The sequence below is a fragment of the Entelurus aequoreus genome, linkage group LG03 (assembly GCF_033978785.1).
Source record: "Entelurus aequoreus isolate RoL-2023_Sb linkage group LG03, RoL_Eaeq_v1.1, whole genome shotgun sequence".
Lineage (NCBI taxonomy): Eukaryota > Metazoa > Chordata > Actinopteri > Syngnathiformes > Syngnathidae > Entelurus > Entelurus aequoreus.
In genome coordinates this window covers 13,860,356-13,880,318 of record NC_084733.1, presented here as the reverse complement: position 1 = coordinate 13,880,318, position 19,963 = coordinate 13,860,356, and the positions used below count along the sequence as shown (strand labels likewise).

Genomic DNA, 19,963 nt, shown 5'->3' with positions numbered 1-19,963 from the left:
GAGCGCTCCGCTTGGCCGCACCGCCACGTCTTGATAAATCTGGACTCTTTCCACGCACTGGGCTGGAAAAGTGCATCAAGATGTGGCCTGCACCAGTGCTTCTGCTCGTCCAGTCGGCTCTGCTGATTCAAGGTGAGACAAAGACTCTTTTGAGTCGTCCCTAAAGGGAAAGTGTTGATGTAATCATCGCCGTCTCCTTTCAGGATCTTCCGCCCAGGATTCTCAGATCCAGACAGACAAAATCAAGTATGTCAGTCTTGGTGGGACGGTGACCATCAGCGCCAAAGGGAACTCAAACACTGGTGCTGATCTCAGTTGGTACCAAGTGAAACCTGGACAGGTTCCTAAACCTCTGATCTACCGTGCATCAAGTCTTTCTTCTGGAACACCATCTCGATTCAGTGGCACACGATCTGGCTCTGACTACACTCTGACTATCAGTGGTGTTCAGGCAGAAGATGTCGCTGATTACTACTTTTTTGCCTATTTTGGATCTTCAACGTATACACGGTGATTGAGAGCTGTACAAAAACCTCCTTTGGTTTGAGGGAAGTGAAAGTGGAAGATGATGATGACTGGTCCACTGAACAAAGATCACCAAGCAGAACCAGCGTCAATCTGAACAAGTTGATTGGCTTGTAAGAAAAAGTTGAAATGAGGGAAGAAGAAGTCACACTAACACTCAGGGCCGGCCCGTCCCGTAAACACTTTATGCCAAAGTTTTCCAAGCCAAGGACCCCCAAACTGAAATAAAGATGGAGTGAGGACCCCCAACTAACACATCTTGCATAGATTGGGTTTTATATTAAATTGGTCATTAAAGTAGCTGTAGCTCTTACTCCTAAACTTTACATAAATTAACTCCAGAACACAGAACACATGGATTAATTAATACATGAAACTGATTATTGGCTAGGATAGGCTCCAGCCCCCCGCAACCCCTAGAGGGACAAGGGGTAGAAAATGGATAGATGGATGATTATTGCTAATATGTATTTAAATACATTCACATTTGTGAAAATTATAGATATGTACAATTATTTATGAAAAGTGTATAACTATAAAATAGTCTATTTTTGCCAAAAATGTTACGACCCTCCCAGCCTCCGCGAACCCCTTGGTGAAGACCAATGCTCTTTGTGGTCGTTTAGGGCCACACATGATTGATAAAAAATGAAATAATAACTATAATTTAAACTATAGTTTGAAGTCCCAATCCAGAAATATGAATGTGCTTCAGCATTTGTCCTGTTTTGTTGTGATACAGTACATTTGAAAATGCATGGATAACAATAATATTCTATTTGAATTGAGCACAGTGTGTTCAAAGTCTGACACAGATATGACAGGAAAAGGGAAAAACTGGAGCACATTTTGGGGATTGTCCTGCTCGCTCCAAAAAAACTCTTTATTTTCTTTACTTTCAGACAATAAAGATCAATCAAAGACTTAAATAAAGTTTTTTGGACTTGATTTGTTGATTAGAGCATGAACTAAGGAGGTTTGTTTGTCTTTATTATGAAACCTTCTTTTTTATGTAACCGAATTTTTTTGTTTGAATTTCGTGAACTTTTTTTTTTTTTTACCTGACTATTCAATTAAACTTTAATTTCATTTAATTTCATTATCTATTTTAAATCAACCAATCAATCAATCAATCCATCTATGTTTATTTGTATAACACATTACAACAAGCAAGCGTCTTTTCGTGTCATCCTCGCCACTTTTGGGTCCTAAATGGCTGTCAGAGTGTACCAACTTGTCGGAATACCTTCTCAGACTTCTTCTGTCCAGGTGAGATGCATGATTTATGATCTACAATAAACTTCCAGGGAGCAGGAAGTGTTTTTAAACACTGAATTTTAACAAATTACATTTTTAAACACACAGTTTTGCTCACACATTTAAAAAAAAAAAAAAATTCACATCATAATTTTATGAGAAAAAATCAGTCCACACTTGGTAATAAAGACACAAATGAACCTCCATAGTCAAGCAGTCATTGAAATATTTAACCATGTTTCACATTTTGTCAAGGACTGAATTTGTTTGTATGATCTTCAAAATGATGAATAAATGTCACTCTATGTGAAGTGAATCTATGGAATATTCTATTGGTAGCCAGCGTCCTCTGCAGTGGACATTTGCTTGCGCTCTATTTCTTTTGTCACAGTTACACATTTTGGGGAAAAACAAATGTCCACTGCAGAGGACGCTGGCTCTCATGAGGATATGAGTTTCACTTTAGGAATTGAATTAGTGACATAAATAACATTTGTCAAAGAAATGACAGTAGATTTATTTTGTCTTTTAAACATTATGCATTTTTCTTTCATGTTTAGCATTCAGTTGAAATAACTTTAACCCCCTTTTGGCTTCATTGACTTTTAATTTGATGTTTTAAACATTTTCATAATTTTTTAAACATTTTTATCACCATTTTATTTCATTCATTGTTTTTTTTTTTCTTCTAAATTTAATTTTCATGAGCATTTGTTAATACACGTCTAAAAAAAAAGACTTTATCGTTCATTAAAATTGTTGTTAATTTGTTTTTGCAATTCAAAACTATTTCTTTACAATTATCATTTTTTATTTACTCATTTATTTATTTGAATGGACCAATGGAGAGGAAAAAGAGATCTGGGGTGATGCGAGCACGTTTTGGAGCGTTGGGGAGGAGGTGAGCAGCTGCATTTTGTACCAACTGGAACTTGTGGAGTGACTGAGTTAGTCCAGTCTTGAGCTGAGGAAAGCATGAATGTTTTTTTCAAAGTCCCCCCTCTGCAGAAATGGCTTCACCTTTGTCGGGGTGAAAACAATGTACTCTGTTTTGCTCCCATTTAAATGCAGAAAGTTCTGCGACGGCCATCGTTTAAAGTCATCAAGACGGCTGTGGAGGGAATCTGGTGCATTTCTGTCACTTAGCAAGTAGAGCTGCACATCATCAGCATGAAAGTGGAAGTGAACTTTGTGTTTGGAGATGATAAAACCTAACGAGAGCATGTAAAGTGAAAATAGAATAGGCCCAAGGTTCTTTTGTCACAGTTACACATTTTGGGGGGAAAACAAACGTCCACTGCAGAGGACGCTGGCTCTCATGAGGATATGAGTTTCACTTTAGGAATTGAATTACTGACATGATATTTGTCAAAGAAATTATAGATTTATTTAGTCTTTTAAAAAGAAAAAACCCTTTTGGCTTCTATGTGTTTTAATTTGATATTTTAAACATTTTCAGAATTTTTGATTACATTTTTTTGACCATTTTATTTAATTAATTGTTTAATTTTTTTTCTCCGTTTAATTTTTATGACCATTTGTTAATCCAATTCTAAAAAAATAATAACTTATTGTTAATTGAAATTGCTTTTAATTTGTTTTTGCAATTCAAAACTTTTTGTGAAGTGAAATTATGGAATATTCTATTGGGAGCCAGCGTCCTCTGCAGTGGACATTTGCTTGTGCTCTATTGCTTTTGTCACAGTTACACATTTTGGGGAAAAACAAACGTCCACTGCAGAGGACGCTGGCTCTCATGAGGATATGAGTTTCACTTTAGGAAATGAATTACTGACATAAATGACATTCGTCAAATAAATGGTAGTAGATTTATTTTGTCTTTTAAACATTATGCATTTTATTAATTTTTTTTTTCATTTTTAGCATTAAGTTGAAATTACCTAAACCCCCTTTTGGCTTCTATGACTTTTAATTTGATATTTTAAACATTTTCATAATTTTTTATACATTTTTATTACTATTTTATTTCATTAATTGTTTTTGTTTTTTTCCCAATTTAATTTTCTTGATCATTTGTTAATACAATTCTAAAAAAATAACATTCAATAAAATAGTTGTTAGTTTGTTTTTGCAAATCTAAGGTCTTTCTTTACATTTATTATTTTTAATTTAATCATTTATGAATTTTTTTATACATTTTTATGACCATTTTATTTCGTAAATAGTTGTTTTTTTTGTCTATTTCATTTTCATGAACATATGTTAATACAATTCTAAAAAAAAAATAGCCTATCGTTCATTAAAATTGTTGTCAATTTGTTTTTGCAAATGTAAAATTATTTTTTAAATATATTATTTTTAATTTACTCATTTATTCATTTTTGAATACATTTTTATGAGCATTTTCACAGCACTTTGAGATGTGCTTCACAGGTCAAGTCAGTTCCAAATAAAAGCTGAGATGAAATATTGTGAATGTAAAAACAAAGTGTAGTTGAATGTGCTTCTAATGGTCATAGTGAGGTGTGAGTGGGTCCATTTGAGGTCCTGAGAGAAAAAGGCGCTGACTCATCATGACCGTGGACATTTTATTGAACAATGCTTAAATGTTGAGGTTCTGCGCCAAGTTCTCCGGCATCAAGCAGTAAGAAACAGGAAGCAATAAAAAGAAGAATGGGCGTCTCAGCTTCTACTCTGAGCAGCGGCCCGGGTCCATCAAGGTTTGGGTCACGGGGTTCTGACCCTGCATGGTGGCCTCGCAGCTCACCGAGCCGGCCGTGCTCCAGCGGTCGGCGGGGAGGCTCAGGGTGCTGGTCCAGCTGTAGCGGCCGTCGCCGGTGGCCTCGTCCGAGCTGTGTGACACCCCCGAGGTGCTGCTGCTGCCCCCCACCTTCCAGCCCAGGGTCCAGGCCTGAGGCGAGCCTCCGCTGGCCACGCACACCGCCGTGGCACTGCCAGTCTGCAGCTGCTCTTTGGAGGGGGGGAAGATGGTCAGCGTGGGGGGCCGCACCTCACCCGCTAGGAGGGGGGAGGGGGAGGAGAGATTTAATATGTCACACTTTAAAGCTGTCAATCAACATGACAACACCTCCTGCTAGTGCAAAGATGAGTGAGGAGACTCCGACTGCCACATTTATCTTCCAAATAAACTTCAAATAAAACTCTCAGAAAGTTTTGTGTAAATAAATGAGGTGCGTTTAAGTCAAAAATGTCAAAAATTTTTCCTGTTTGACATTCTGACATTAAAACTGCATTTGTGTTGAAATTTTGGACTCTTTTTTAATAGTTTATTTTAATTACGCAAGCGAGTATTTTACTGTGATTAATCACGAATAATCCAACTATAAAAGTGAGAATAATCTTATTTCAATAATAATCATTTTGACAGCACTAATAAAAATATAATTTATTAGCATATTGGATAAGAGCAGCGGTGTCAAACTCATGTTAGATCGAGGGCCACATGGAGAAAAATCTACTCCCAAAAGACAACTTCCGATTATTTTCTTAGTTTAAAAATAGAACAAGCACATTCTGGAAATGTACCAATCTTAATGTTGTTGGGGTTTTTTTTACACTTACATGTTGCGGTTAATAGTATTCTATCTTTATTTGTTGTTATTTATACTTTCTGAATAAATTATGTGATAATGTTCATCAGTCAACTCATTGGTGTTAATTTTCAATCTATCAAGATGAAAAAATAATATCAACATTAAAATTACAAGATTGTATTTATGTAGTTTGATCATTTTCCTCAACTGGTGCACTAACATCATGTGTTTTTAGTTTTTTTTACATATGTAGTATCATCTACAAATCTTGCTATTGCGACATCTAGTGGACACATTTAGGACAGCAGTTTCTTTCATTCAAAAATTTCAGCTCATTTTTATACTTAGCAAACTCATCCCGCGGGCCGGATAAAACCTTACGTTTGACACCCCTGCATTAGATTCATCTTTTTTTAGATTAAAAAGTATAAAAAAAGCATCCTTTAATTTTTCAGTATGTGGCACTCGCTGACTTGCAAACAGAAATATTCATAAATCATTAATTATTTTATTTTATATTTATTTGAGTTATTTTATCTTATTTTTAAGATTTATCTGAATATTTTTACACTTTTTTTCCTCCTTCCTTTATCTCCCTTCTTTACATAATCCATCTTTCTATTGTTACAAAAGCTATTAGTAGCACACAGAAGGAGAAGGATGAAATAAGCTGGGCTTCTTCCTACTTCTTTTCGCCTGACGTGTTGAAATGTTTGATAATTATGTCAGAAAGAAATCACATGGTGACATGAAATAGACAACAATCACATGATGGTCACCATGACAACCAGACTCTCATATTGTTAGCTGCTCCTAGATTGACATCACATTCTAATTCCAAATTCCACACAATAAAATCCTGCTTTTGTCACACAGAGTGAAAAACAAGGACACATCTGGTACTCACAGCCGATGACCAGTTTGGTCCCTTCGCCGAAACTCCACCACAGTGATGCAAGGTTGTGAGGCGCTCGTACAAAAACCTCCTTTGGTTTGAGGGAAGTGAAAGTGGAAGATGATGATGACTGGTCCACTGAACAAAGATCACCAAGCAGAACCAGCGTTTTGTTGTGATACAGTACATTTGAAAATGCATGGATAACAATAATATTCTATTGGAATTGAGCACAGTGTGTTCAAAGTCTGACACAGATATGATAGGAAAAGTGAAAAACTGGAGCACATTTTGGGGATTTTCCTGCTCCCCCCAAATCTCTTCATTTTCTTTACTTTCAGGCAACAAAACTGTCAGAATAATTGTATCTAAGTTATCACAAAACTTTGTGTTGCCGTGAGTTCCCGGCCAGAGGACAAAAGCTGTCTTTGATCTTTCCAAGCAAAAGGCTTGTAAATCTCCACTGTGTAGGATGAGAAGCCACATGAAGGTGTCGGTTTCTTTGATCTATTGTAATCCACAGGAAGATCTTGTCTTGACCCGAGATCTACAAAGCGGAGAGGAAGCAGGACCTGACGCAAGCTCCAGGCATCTTTTCTTTGAACTGTTTTGTGACCAAGGGTGATGGCTGTTTACGGCCCCCTCCCCTTAGAAACAGCTGTTGCCATGTAATCAGGGAAAGTCCAAATAAAAGAGGAGGCGTGCAACCTTTCGTCAGAGCGTGGTGACACTGTGCAAGGGTACAGGTCTACACGTTTCTCCTCATTGAGCTAAATTTAATCCTGTCTCTGTTTAATTCCTTGCTTCTTGTCTGTTTAATAGATGTCATCAGTGTTTGAACCTGACAAAAGCTATTGACAGTAAATGTCCATAAATGACAATATTGTGTAAATTTACTGATTTTAAAGAGTTCGATTCAAACTAAAAAATCAATTAAAGCAGCGTTTCTCAAAGTGTGGGGCGCGCCCCACTGGTGGGGAATAGAGACATGACAGGTGGGCGCGAGGAACGGGAGGAAATGTCCCTTTAATTTATTTTTATTTTTATTATATTCTTAGAATTTTTTTTTTACTATGATTTCATTTTCTATACACACTGTAAATTACTTTGTGATTCTGTCTGTGAAATCCGCTATATAAATAAATGTAAATTACTTATTTTTCCTGTAGGCTTTAAATTTCTAGGTAGGAGCGAAAGTTTGACAGACATAGCAACAGTAACTAATGGGGGCGGGGCTAAGCGGAACAAACTTTCGCGCGGATGGGTAGCAGGCTAATCAATATCCACTCATCGGGCAGAGAGCTGTGTCCATTCTTCTCCCCTTTGCCACATCTTATCTGTGTGAGATAGGCTTTTCAGCTGTTGATTCACTCAAAACGAAGTACAGGTCTCAGCTGAACGTCATTGAGCATGACTTAAGAGTGGCAGTGTCAAGCCTGCAACCCCGATTTGAAAAGCTGTGCAGTGCAAAACAGGCTCATTGCAGCCACTAATGCTGGAGTACTGGTTCACTTGCCCTGTCTTGCCAAATGCATAGCTCCTCCTTTTTTTTTTGCAAAGATTGCAAAGTGGCACTTTTATTTTATTTATTATTATACTTGATGCAAGTTATTTGATTTATTATTGAACTTGATGCAAGTTATAACACTTTTATTTGATTTATTATTGAACTTGATGCAAGTTATAACACTTTTGTTTTGTTTATTATTGAACTTGATGCAAGTTATTTTATTTATTATTGAACTTGATGCAAGTTATACCACAGCTGCACAGTTATTGTATTTATTATTGAACTTGATGTTATTTTATGTTATTGAGTTTGAATGTATACAACTTGATGTTACTTAATGTTCAATAAATTTGAAAATGTTAAGCTTGGCATTAGCGTTCTGTTGGGGCGATGGGGGAAGGTGGGGCTTGAAAACTCCCCCTTGTCCAAAGTGGGAGATGACAAAAAAAGTTTGAGAACCACTGAATTAAAGAGATACATTAAGGATTTGCACTTCATTTGTTGAATAGAGCATGAACTAAGGAGGTTAATTTGTGTCTTTATTACAAAAGCATTTATTTGACACTGAATTTATGTAACTGAATTTTTTTGAAACGTTAACATGCTAACGTTTTGCTCATTTTGCAACCGTTTACCCCAGTGTCATATAACTTGGTATATGACACATGCTAAGTGTTAGCATGCTAACATTAGCATTATTGGCACCATCTTGAAGGTTAGCATAGCATGCTAAAATTAGCATCTTAACGTTTTAGGGTAGCTTTTTAGCTAATTTTATTTGTTTTAACCTAAATATCATGATTGTTGATATTCGGCGCCATCTTGGAAGTATGCTAACCTATTTTATATTAGCATGCCAGTGTTTGTATGCTACCGTTTTTCGCTCGCCTCCTTCGCTAATTTTGAGTGTTGGAACCTACAAATCATTATATTTGATTCTCAGTGCCATCTTGGAGGTATGCCAACATCTCTTATATTAGCATGCTAACATTAGTCCGAAGTCCAGACACAGTCTTGGTGCAATGCTATCGGAGGCCCGATATCAATGCATCACTTCTGTATCTGCATTTTTATTTTGGCTGGCAGGCGCCCTCTGGTGGGTAGATGTCACAGTTGCAGCCGGATCACTGTTAGGACAACAAATACACACTCAGTATGTTAACATGCACTAAAAAGCTCATTCTTGTCTTCATTTGGATGAAAATACAGTAGTTTGTTTTTTAAAAAAAACATATGTAAGGTGATATGAAGGTGAAGTTTAGCCCTCATAGGTAAAAAGACCAAGAATCATAGAACACTTTCCATAAAGCAAGTTGGAGGAGTTGTGGTGAAAGTGGAGCGTCAGTGAAGGGGTCTGAGGCAGATGTGCAACACAAACATGGACAGGAAGTGGTCCTGCCCACGCCTCCCTCTCACTTTCACAAAGACAGGTGCGCTCGGAGCTCATTTGCATGAGCGCTCCGCTTGGCCGCACCGCCACGTCTTGATAAATCTGGACTCTTTCCACGCACTGGGCTGGAAAAGTGCATCAAGATGTGGCCTGCACCAGTGCTTCTGCTCGTCCAGTCGGCTCTGCTGATTCAAGGTGAGACAAAGACTCTTTTGAGTCGTCCCTAAAGGGAAAGTGTTGATGTAATCATCGCCGTCTCCTTTCAGGATCTTCCGCCCAGGATTCTCAAATCCAGACGGACAAAATCAAGTATGTCAGTCTTGGTGGGACGGTGACCATCAGCGCCAAAGGGAACTCAAACACTGGTGCTGATCTCAGTTGGTACCAAGTGAAACCTGGACAGGTTCCTAAACCTCTGATCTACCGTGCATCAAGTCTTTCTTCTGGAACACCATCTCGATTCAGTGGCACACGATCTGGCTCTGACTACACTCTGACTATCAGTGGTGTTCAGGCAGAAGATGTCGCTGATTACTACTGTCTTGCCTATATTGGAGGTGGAAGGTATACACGGTGATTGAGAGCTGTACAAAAACCTCCTTTGGTTTGAGGGAAGTGAAAGTGGAAGATGATGATGACTGGTCCACTGAACAAAGATCACCAAGCAGAACCAGCGTCAATCTGAACAAGTTGATTGGCTTGTAAGGAAAAGTTGAAATGAGGGAAGAAGAAGTCACACTAACACTCAGGGCCGGCCCGTCCCGTAAACACTTTATGCCAAAGTTTTCCAAGCCAAGGACCCCCAAACTGAAATAAAGATGGAGTGAGGACACCCAACTAACACATCTTGCATAAAATTGGGCTTTATATTAAATTGGTCCTTAAAGTAGCTGTAGCTCTTACTCCTAAACTTTACATAAATTAACTCCAGAACACAGAACACATGGATTAATTAATACATGAAACTGATTATTGGCTAGGATAGGCTCCAGCCCCCCGCAACCCCTAGAGGGACAAGGGGTAGAAATTGGATAGATGGATGATTATTGCTAATATGTATTTAAATACATTCACATTTGTGAAAATCATAAATATATACAATTATTTATGAAAAGTATATAACTAAAAAATAGTCTATTTGGCCAAAAATGTTACGACCCTCCCAGCCTCCGCGAACCCCTTGGTGAAGACCAATGCTCTTTGTGGTTGTTTAGGGCCACACATGATTGATAAAAAATGAATTATTAACTATAATTTAAACTATAGTTTGAAGTCCCAATCTAGAAATATGAAAGTGCTTCAGCATTTGTCCTGTTTTGTTGTGATACAGTACATTTGAAAATGCATGGATAACAATAATATTCTATTTGAATTGAGCACAGTGTGTTCAAAGTCTGACACAGATATGATAGGAAAAGTGAAAAACTGGAGCACATTTTGGGGATTTTCCTGCTCCCCCAAAAAAACTATTTACTTTAATTACTTTCAGGCAATAAAGATCAATTAAAGACTTAAATTAAGTTTTTTGCACTTGATTTGTTGATTAGAGCATGAACTAAGGAGGTTTGTTTGTGTCTTTATTATGAAACCTTCTTTTTGACACTAAATTTATGTAACTGAATTTATTTGCTTGAATTTTGTGAACTTTTTTTTTTTTTACCTGACAATTCAATTAAACTTTCATTTCATTTAATTTCATTATTTATTTTCAATCAACCAATCAACCAATCAATCAATCTATCTATGTTTATTTGTATAACACATTACAACAAGCAAGCGTCTTTTCGTGTCATCCTCGCCACTTTTGGGTCCTAAATGGCTGTCAGAGTGTACCAACTTGTCGGAATACCTCCTCAGACTTCTTCTGTCCAGGTGAGATACATGATTTATGATCTACAATAAACTTCCAGGGAGCAGGAAGAGTTTTTAAATACTGAATTTTAACAAATTAAATGTTTGAACACACAGATTTGATCACACGTTTTTAAAATAAAATTCACATCATAATTTTATGGGAAAAAATCAGTCCACACTTGGTAATAAAGACACAAATGAACCTCCATAGTCAACCAGTCATTGAAATATTTAACCATGTTTCACATTTTGTAAAGGACTGAATTTGTTTGTATGATCTTCAAAATGATGAATAAATGTCACTCTATGTGAAGTGAATCTATGGAATATTCTATTGGGAGCCAGCGTCCTCTGCAGTGGACATTTGCTTGGGCTCTATTGCTTTTGTCACAGTTACACATTTTGGGGGGGAAAAACAAACGTCCACTGCAGAGGACGCTGGCTCTCATGAGGATATGAGTTTCACTTTAGGAATTGAATTACTGACATAAATGACATTTGTCAAATAAATGATAGTAGATTTACTTTGTCTTTTAAACATTATGCTTTTTTTTAAATATTTAGCATTAAGTTTAAATTACTTTAACCCCCTTTTGGATTCTATGACTTTTAATTTGATATTTTAAACATTTTCATAATTTTTAATACATTTTTATCACCATTCTATTTAATTAATTACTTTTTTTTTCTCAATTTAATTTTCATGACCCTTTGTTGATACAATTCTAAAAATAAATATAATTCATTAAAATAGTTGTTACATTTTTTTTGCAAATCTAAAGTTTTTCTTTACATTTACTATTTTTTATTTACTCATTTATTAATTTTTTTATAGATTTTTATAACCATTTTATTTCATTAATAGTTTTTTTTTTCTCTATTTAATTTTCATGACCATTTGTTAATACAATTCTAAAAAAAAATAGGTTATCGTTCATTAAATTTGTTGTTCATTTGTTTTTGCAAATCGAAAGTTGTTCTTTGAATGTATTATTTATTTAGTATTGTGCTTCACAGGTCAAGTCAGTTCCAAATAAAAGCTAAGATGAAATATTGTGAATGTAAAAACAAAGTGTAGTTGAATGTGCTTCTAATGGTCATAGTGAGGTGTGAGTGGGTCCATTTGAGGTCCTGAGAGAAAAAGGCGCTGACTCATCATGACCGTGGACATTTTATTGAACAATGCTTAAATGTTGAGGTTCTGCGCCAAGTTGTCCGGCATCAAGCAGTAAGAAACAGGAAGCAATAAAAAGAAGAATGGGCGTCTCAGCTTCTACTCTGAGCAGCGGCCCGGGTCCATCAGGGTTTGGGTCACGGGGTTCTGACCCTGCATGGTGGCCTCGCAGCTCACCGAGCCGGCCGTGCTCCAGCGGTCGGCGGGGAGGCTCAGGGTGCTGGTCCAGCTGTAGCGGCCGTCGCCGGTGGCCTCGTCCGAGCTGTGTGACACCCCCGAGGTGCTGCTGCTGCCCCCCACCTTCCAGCCCAGGGTCCAGGCCTGAGGCGAGCCTCCGCTGGCCACGCACACCGCCGTGGCACTGCCAGTCTGCAGCTGCTCTTTGGAGGGGGGGAAGATGGTCAGCGTGGGGGGCCGCACCTCACCCGCTAGGAGGGGGGAGGGGGAGGAGAGATTTAATATGTCACACTTTAAAGCTGTCAATCAACATGACAACACCTCCTGCTAGTGCAAAGATGAGTGAGGAGACTCCGACTGCCACATTTATCTTCCAAATAAACTTCAAATAAAACTCTCAGAAAGTTTTGTGTAAATAAATGAGGTGCGTTTAAGTCAAAAATGTCAAAAAAATGTTCCTGTTTGACATTCTGACATTAAAACTGCATTTGTGTTGAAATTTTGGACTCCATTTTTATAGTTTATTTGAATTACACAAGGGAGTATTTTACTGTGATTAATCACCAATAATCCAAATTTAAAAGTGAGAATAATCTTATTTAAATAAGAATCATTTTGACAGCACTAATAAAAATATAATTTGTTAGCATATTGGATTAGAGCAGGGGTGCCAAACTCATTTTAGATCGGGGGCCACATGGAGAAAAATCTACTCCCAAGTGGGCCGGACTGGTAAAAAAAAAAAAATAAATAAAGACAACTTCAGATTATGTTCTTTGTTTAAAAATAGAACAAGCACATTCTGGAAATGTACAAATCATAATGTTGTTGGGTTTTCTTTTACACTTACATGTTGCGGTTAATAGTATTGCATCTTTATTTGTTGTTATTTATACTTCCTGAATAAATAATGTGATAATGTTCATCAGTCAACTCGTTGGTGTTCATTTTCAACCTATCAAGAATAAAAACTAATATCAAAATCAAATTACAAGATTTTGTTTATGTAGTTTGATCATTTTACTCAACTGGTGCACTAACATCTTGTGGTTTTTTTTTTTTTTTACATAAGTAGCATCACTACAAATCTTGCTATTGAGACATCTAGTGGACACATTTAGAACAGCAGTTTCTTTCATTCAAAAATGTCTGCACATTTTTATACTTAGCAAACTCGTCCCTCGGGCCAAATAAAACCTTACATTTGACACCCCTGCATTAGATTAATCATTTTTTGGATTAAAAAGTATTTAAAAAAAAACAACCTCCTTTAATTTTTCAGTATGTGGCACTCGCTGACTTGCAAACACAAATATTCATAAATTATTAATTATTTTATTGTATATTTATTTTAGTTATTTTATTTTATCTTTAAGATTTATTTGAATATTTTTACACTTTTTTTCCTCCTTCCTTTATCTCCCTTCTTTACATAATCCATCTTTCTATTGTTACAAAAGCTATTAGTAGCACACAGAAGGAGAAGGATGAAATAAGCTGGGCTTCTTCCTACTTCTTTTCGCCTGACGTGTTGAAATGTTTGATAATTATGTCAGAAAGAAATCACATGGTGACATGAAATAGACAACAATCACATGATAGTCACCATGACAACCAGACTCTCATATTGTTAGCTGCTCCTAGATTGACATCACATTCTAATTCCAAATTCCACACAATAAAATCCTGCTTTTGTCACACAGAGTGAAAAACAAGGACACATCTGGTACTCACAGCCGATGACCAGTTTGGTCCCTTCGCCGAAACTCCACCACAGTGATGCAAGGTTGTGAGGCGCTCGTACAAAAACCTCCTTTGGTTTGAGGGAAGTGAAAGTGGAAGATGATGATGACTGGTCCACTGAACAAAGATCACCAAGCAGAACCAGCGTTTTGTTGTGATACAGTACATTTGAAAATGCATGGATAACAATAATATTCTATTGGAATTGAGCACAGTGTGTTCAAAGTCTGACACAGATATGATAGGAAAAGGGAAAAACTGGAGCACATTTTGGGGATTTTCCTGCTCCCCCCAAATCTCTTCATTTTCTTTACTTTCAGGCAACAAAGCTGTCAGAATAATTGTATCTAAGTTATCACAAAACTTTGTGTTGCCATGAGTTCCCGGCCAGAAGACAAAAGCTGTCTTTGATCTTACCAAGCAAAAGGCTTGTAAAACTCCACTGTGTAGGATGGGAAGCGACGCGAAGGTGTCGGTTTCTTTGATCTATTGTAATCCACAGGAAGATCTTGTCTTGATCCGATATCTACAAAGCCGAGAGGAAGCAGGACCTGACGCAAGCTCCAGGCATCTTTTATTTGAACTGTTTTGTGACCAAGGGCGACGGCTGTTTACGACCTCCTCCCCTTAGAAACAGCTGTTGCCATGTAATCAGGGAAAGTCCAAATAAAAGAGGAGGCGTGCAACCTTTCGTCAGAGCGTGGGACGACACTGTGCAAGGGTACAGGTCTACGCGTTTCTCCTCATTGAGCTGAATTGAATCCTGTCTCTGTTTAATTCCTTGCTTCTTTGTCTGTTTAATAGATGTCATCAGTGTTTGAACCTGACAAAAGCTATTGACAGTAAATGTTCATAAATGACAATTTTGTGTAATTTCACTGATTTAAAGAGTTCAATTCAAACTAAAAAATCAATTATAGGCTTAAATTAAGTTTTTGCACTTCATTTGTTGAATAGAGCATGAACTAAGGAGGTTAATTTGTGTCTTTATTACAAAAGCATTTATTTGACACTGAATTTATGTAACTGAATTTTTTTGAAACGTTAACATGCTAACGTTTTGCTCATTTTGCAACCGTTTACCCCAGTGTCATATAACTTGGTATGTGACACATGCTAAGTGTTAACATGCTAACGTTAGCATTATTGGCACCATTTTGAAAGTTAGCATAGCATGCTAATGTTTTAGGGTAGCTTTTTAGCTAATTTTATATGTTTTTACCTAAATATCATGATTTTTGATAGCTGGAGCCATTTTGGAAGTATGCTAACCTATTTTATATTAGAATGAAAGTGTTAGCATGCTAACGTTTTTGACTAGCCTCCTTCGTTAATTTTGAGTGTTTGAACCTACAAATCATTATATTTGATACTCGGTGCCATCTTGGAGGTATGCTAACATCTCTTATATTAGCATGCTAACGTTAGTCTGAAGTCCAGACACAGTCTTGGTGCAATGCTATCGGAGGCCCGATATCAATGCATCACTTCTGTATCAGCATTTTTATTTTGGCTGGCAGGCGCCCTCTGGTGGGTAGATGTCACAGTTGCAGCCGGATCACTGTTAGGACAACAAATACACACTCAGTATGTTAACATGCACTAAAAAGTTCATTCTTGTCTTAATTTGGATGAAAATAGTTTGTTTTAAAAAAAAAACATATGTAAGGTGATATGAAGGTGAAGTTTAGCCCTCATAGGTAAAAAGACCAAGAATCATAGAACACTTTCCATGAAGCAATTTGGAGGAGTTGTGGTGAAAGTGGAGCGTCAGTGAAGGGGTCTGAGGCAGATGTGCAACACAAACATGGACAGGAAGTGGTCCTGCCCACGCCTCCCTCTCACTTTCACAAAGACAGGTGCGCTCGGAGCTCATTTGCATGAGCGCTCCGCTTGGCCGCACCGCCACGTCTTGATAAATCTGGACTCTTTCCACGCACTGGGCTGGAAAAGTGCATCAAGATGTGGCCTGCACCAGTGCTTCTGCTCGTCCAGTCGGCTCTGCTGATTCAAGGTGAGACAAAGACTCTTTTGAGTCGTCCCTAAAGGGAAAGTGTTGATGTAATCATCGCCGTCTCCTTTCAGGATCTTCCGCCCAGGATTCTCAGATCCAGACGGACAAAATCAAGTATGTCAGTCTTGGTGGGACGGTGACCATCAGCGCCAAAGGGAGTTCAGATATTTATGCTCTCAGTTGGTACCAAGTGAAACCTGGACAGGTTCCTAAACTTCTGATCTATGATGCATCAAGTCGCTTTACTGGAACACCATCTCGATTCAGTGGCACACAATCTGGCTCTGACTACACTCTGACTATCAGTGGTGTTCAGGCAGAAGATGTCGCTGATTACTACTGTTTTGCCTATTTTGGATCTTCAACGTATACACGGTGATTGAGAGCTGTACAAAAACCTCCTTTGGTTTGAGGGAAGTGAAAGTGGAAGATGATGATGACTGGTCCACTGAACAAAGATCACCAAGCAGAACCAGCGTCAATCTGAACAAGTTGATTGGCTTGTAAGAAAAAGTTGAAATGAGGGAAGAAGAAGTCACACTAACACTCAGGGCCGGCCCGTCCCGTAAACACTTTATGCCAAAGTTTTCCAAGCCAAGGACCCCCAAACTGAAATAAAGATGGAGTGAGGACTCCCAACTAACACATCTTGTATAAAACTGGGTTTTATATTAATTTGGTCATTAATGTACCTGTAGCTCTTACTACTAAACTTTACATAAATTAACTCCAGAACACAGAACACATGGATTCATTAATACATGAAACTGATTATTGGCTAGGATAGGCTCCAGCCCCCCACGACCCCTAGAGGGACAAGGGGTAGAAAATGGATTAATGAATGATTATTGCTAATATGTATTTAAATACATTCACATTTGTGTAAATTATAAATATATACAAATATTTATGAAAAGTATATACCTAAAAATAGTCTATTTTGCCAAAAGATTTTACGACCCTCCCAGCCTCCGCGAACCCCTTGGTGAAGACCAATGCTCTTTGTGGTTTTTTAGGGCCACACATGATTGATAAAAAGGAATTATTAACTATAATCCATCCATCCATCCATCTTCAACCGCTTATCCGGAATCGGGTCGCGGGGACAGCAGCTCCAGCAAAGACCCCCAGACTTCCCTCTCCAGAGCAACATTTGCGACTTCCTCCTGGGGAATCCCGAAGCGTTCCCAGGCCAGAGAGGAGATGTAATCCCCCCATCTGGTCCTTGGCCTGCCGCGGGGCCTCCTCCCAGTGGGACGTGCAACGAGGACCTCCCTAGGGAGACGCTCGTGAGGCATCCGTACGAGATGCCCGAACCACCTAAGCTGGCTCCTTTCCAAGCGAAGGAGCAGCGGCTCTACTCCGAGTCTCTCTCGGGTGACTGCACTTCTCACCCTATCTCTAAGGGAGATGCCAGCCACCCTTCTGAGGAAACTCATTTCGGCCGCTTGTATCCGCGATCTTATTCTTTCGGTCATTACCCACACTTCATGACCGTAGGTGAGAGTAGGAATGTAGATAGCTCGGTAGACCGAGAGCTTTGCCTTCTGGCTCAGCTCCCGTTTCGTCACAACAGTGCGGCAGAGAGACTGCAATACTGCCCCAGCTGCTCCGATTCTCCGGCTGATTTCCTTCTCCATCTTTCCCTCACTCGTGAACAAGACCCCGAGATACTTAAACTCCTCCACCTGGGACAGAGTCCTGTCCCCTACCCGGACAGTACAAACCATCGGTTTCCTGCTGAGAACCATGGCCTCAGATTTGGAGATGCTGATCCTCATTCCAGCCGCTGAACACTCGGCTGCGAACCGATCCAGTGAGAGCTGAAGGTCACGAACCGAAGGTGCCATCAGGACCACATCATCTGCAAACAGCAGTGATGCAACCTTTAGCCCCCCGAGACGTATACCCTCTCCGCCATGGCCACGACTCCGCCTAGAAATCCTGTCCATGAAAATCACAAACAGGATAGGTGACAGAGCGCAGCCCTGGCGGAGACCAACCCCCACTGGAAACGGATCCGACTTACATCCAAGTACCCGGACACAACTCTCGCTTTGGTTGTACAGAGATTGGATGGCCCTCAACAGGGTTCCCCTCACTCCGTACTCCCTCAGCACCTCCCACAAGATCTCCCGAGGGACGCGGTCATATGCCTTCTCCAAATCCACAAAACACATGTAGACTGGATAGGCATACTCCCAGGCCCTCTCCAGGATTCCCGCAAGCGTAAATAGTTGGTCAGTTGTTCCACGACCAGGACGGAATCCACATTGCTCCTCTTGAATCTGAGGTTCGACTATCGGCCGGACCCTCCTTTCCAGTACCTTGGCGTAAACTTTCCCAGGGAGGCTGAGTAGTGTGATACCCCTGTAATTAGCACACACCCTCTGGTCCCCCTTTTTGAAAAGGGGAACCACCACCCCAGTCTGCCACTCCCTCGGCACTGTCCCAGACTTCCACGCAATGTTGAAAAGGCGTATCAACCAAGACAGCCCATCAACACCCAGAGCCTTCAGCATTTCTGGACGGATCTCGTCAACCCCCGGAGCTTTGCCACTGTGGAGTTGTCTAACTACCTCAGTGACTTCACTCCGAGAGATCGACGTCGATCCCCCATCATCCTCAGGCCCTGCTCCTATCAGGGAGGGTGTGTCTGATGTATTTGGGTTCAGGAGTTCCTCAAAGTGCTCTTTCCAACGCCCCACGACTTCCTCACTTGAAGTCAGCAAAGTCCCATCCTTGCCGTACACAGCTTGGATGGTTCCCTGCTTCCCCCTCCTGAGGTGCCGTATGGTCTTCCAGAACAGCTTTGGTGCCGCCCGATAGTCCTTCTCCATGGATTCCCCGAACTGCTCCCACACCCTCTGCTTAGCCTCGTCCACAGCCACGGCCGCTGCCCTTCGGGCCCGTCGGTACCTTGCAACTGCCTCCGGAGTCCCCTGGGATAACATACCCCGGTAGGACTCCTTCTTCAGTCGGACGGCTTCCCTGACCACCACTGTCCACCAGGGTGTTCGAGGGTTACTGCCCCTTGAGGCACCTAAGACCTTCTGGCCACAGCTCGCATCTGCAGCTTTAGCAATAGAGGCTTTGAACATTGCCCATTCCTGTTCAATGTCCCCAACCTCCACAGGGATGGCAGAGAAGTCCCGCCGGAGGTGGGAGTTGAAGTCCTTCCGGACAGAGGACTCCTCCAAACGTTCCCAGTTCACCCGCACTACACGCTTGGGTTTGCCAGGTCTGTCCAGAGGTTACCCCCGCCATCTAACCCAACTCACCACCAGATGGTGATCAGTTGACAGTTCAGCCCCTCTCTTCACCCGAGTGTCCAAAACATACGGCCTCAGATCAGCTGATACGATTACAAAATCGATCATTGATCTTTGGCCTAGGGTGCTCTGGTACCAGGTACACCTATGAGCATCCTTATGCTTGAACATGGTGTTTGTTATCGCAAGTCCGTGACTAGCACAGAAGTCCAATAACAATCCACCACTCAGGTTCAGATCAGGGAGACCGTTTCTCCCAATCACGCCAGTCCAAGTATCACTGTCATTGCCCACGTGTGCGTTGAAGTCCCCCAGCAAGACTATGGAATCCCCTGTCGGCGCCACATACAGGACCCCATGCAAGGTATCCAAGAAGGCTGAATACTCTGAACTCCTGTTTGGTGCGTATGCACAAACAACAGTCAGAGTTTTCCCCCCTCCAACCCTAAGGCGAAGGGAGGCGACCCTCTTGTCCACTGGGGTGAACTCCAACGTACAGGCACTCAGCCGGGGACTCGTGAGTATCCCCACACCCGCCTGTGCCCTCACACCCTGAGCAACTCCAGAAGTGAACAAGGTTATTAGGGGGCGGCATGGCGTAGTGGGTAGAGCGCCCGTGTCAGAAACCTGAGGGTTG

The 19,963-nt window shown here is 40.1% G+C and overlaps 5 gene segments (V, D, J or C); 3 read left to right on the top strand and 2 right to left on the bottom strand.

Moving 5' to 3' along the window:
* The first annotated feature begins 80 nt into the window (after window positions 1–80).
* Window positions 81–642, top strand: LOC133644769 (Ig kappa chain V region 3374-like). The segment is given in 3 exon segments: window positions 81–132; window positions 204–501; window positions 549–642. Coding segments are annotated over 3 exon segments (444 nt in total).
* Window positions 643–4,432: 3,790 nt separating this feature from the next.
* On the bottom strand, window positions 4,433–9,155 carry LOC133644764 (Ig kappa-b4 chain C region-like). The segment is given in 3 exon segments: window positions 4,433–4,761; window positions 6,205–6,330; window positions 9,119–9,155. Coding segments are annotated over 3 exon segments (492 nt in total).
* An 80-nt stretch (window positions 9,156–9,235) lies between these two features.
* Window positions 9,236–9,797, top strand: LOC133644756 (Ig kappa chain V region 3374-like). The segment is given in 3 exon segments: window positions 9,236–9,287; window positions 9,359–9,656; window positions 9,704–9,797. Coding segments are annotated over 3 exon segments (444 nt in total).
* A 2,422-nt stretch (window positions 9,798–12,219) lies between these two features.
* Window positions 12,220–15,922, bottom strand: LOC133644749 (Ig kappa-b4 chain C region-like). The segment is given in 3 exon segments: window positions 12,220–12,548; window positions 14,032–14,157; window positions 15,886–15,922. Coding segments are annotated over 3 exon segments (492 nt in total).
* An 80-nt stretch (window positions 15,923–16,002) lies between these two features.
* Window positions 16,003–16,561, top strand: LOC133644740 (Ig kappa chain V region K-25-like). The segment is given in 3 exon segments: window positions 16,003–16,054; window positions 16,126–16,420; window positions 16,468–16,561. Coding segments are annotated over 3 exon segments (441 nt in total).
* The last annotated feature ends 3,402 nt before the right edge of the window (window positions 16,562–19,963 follow it).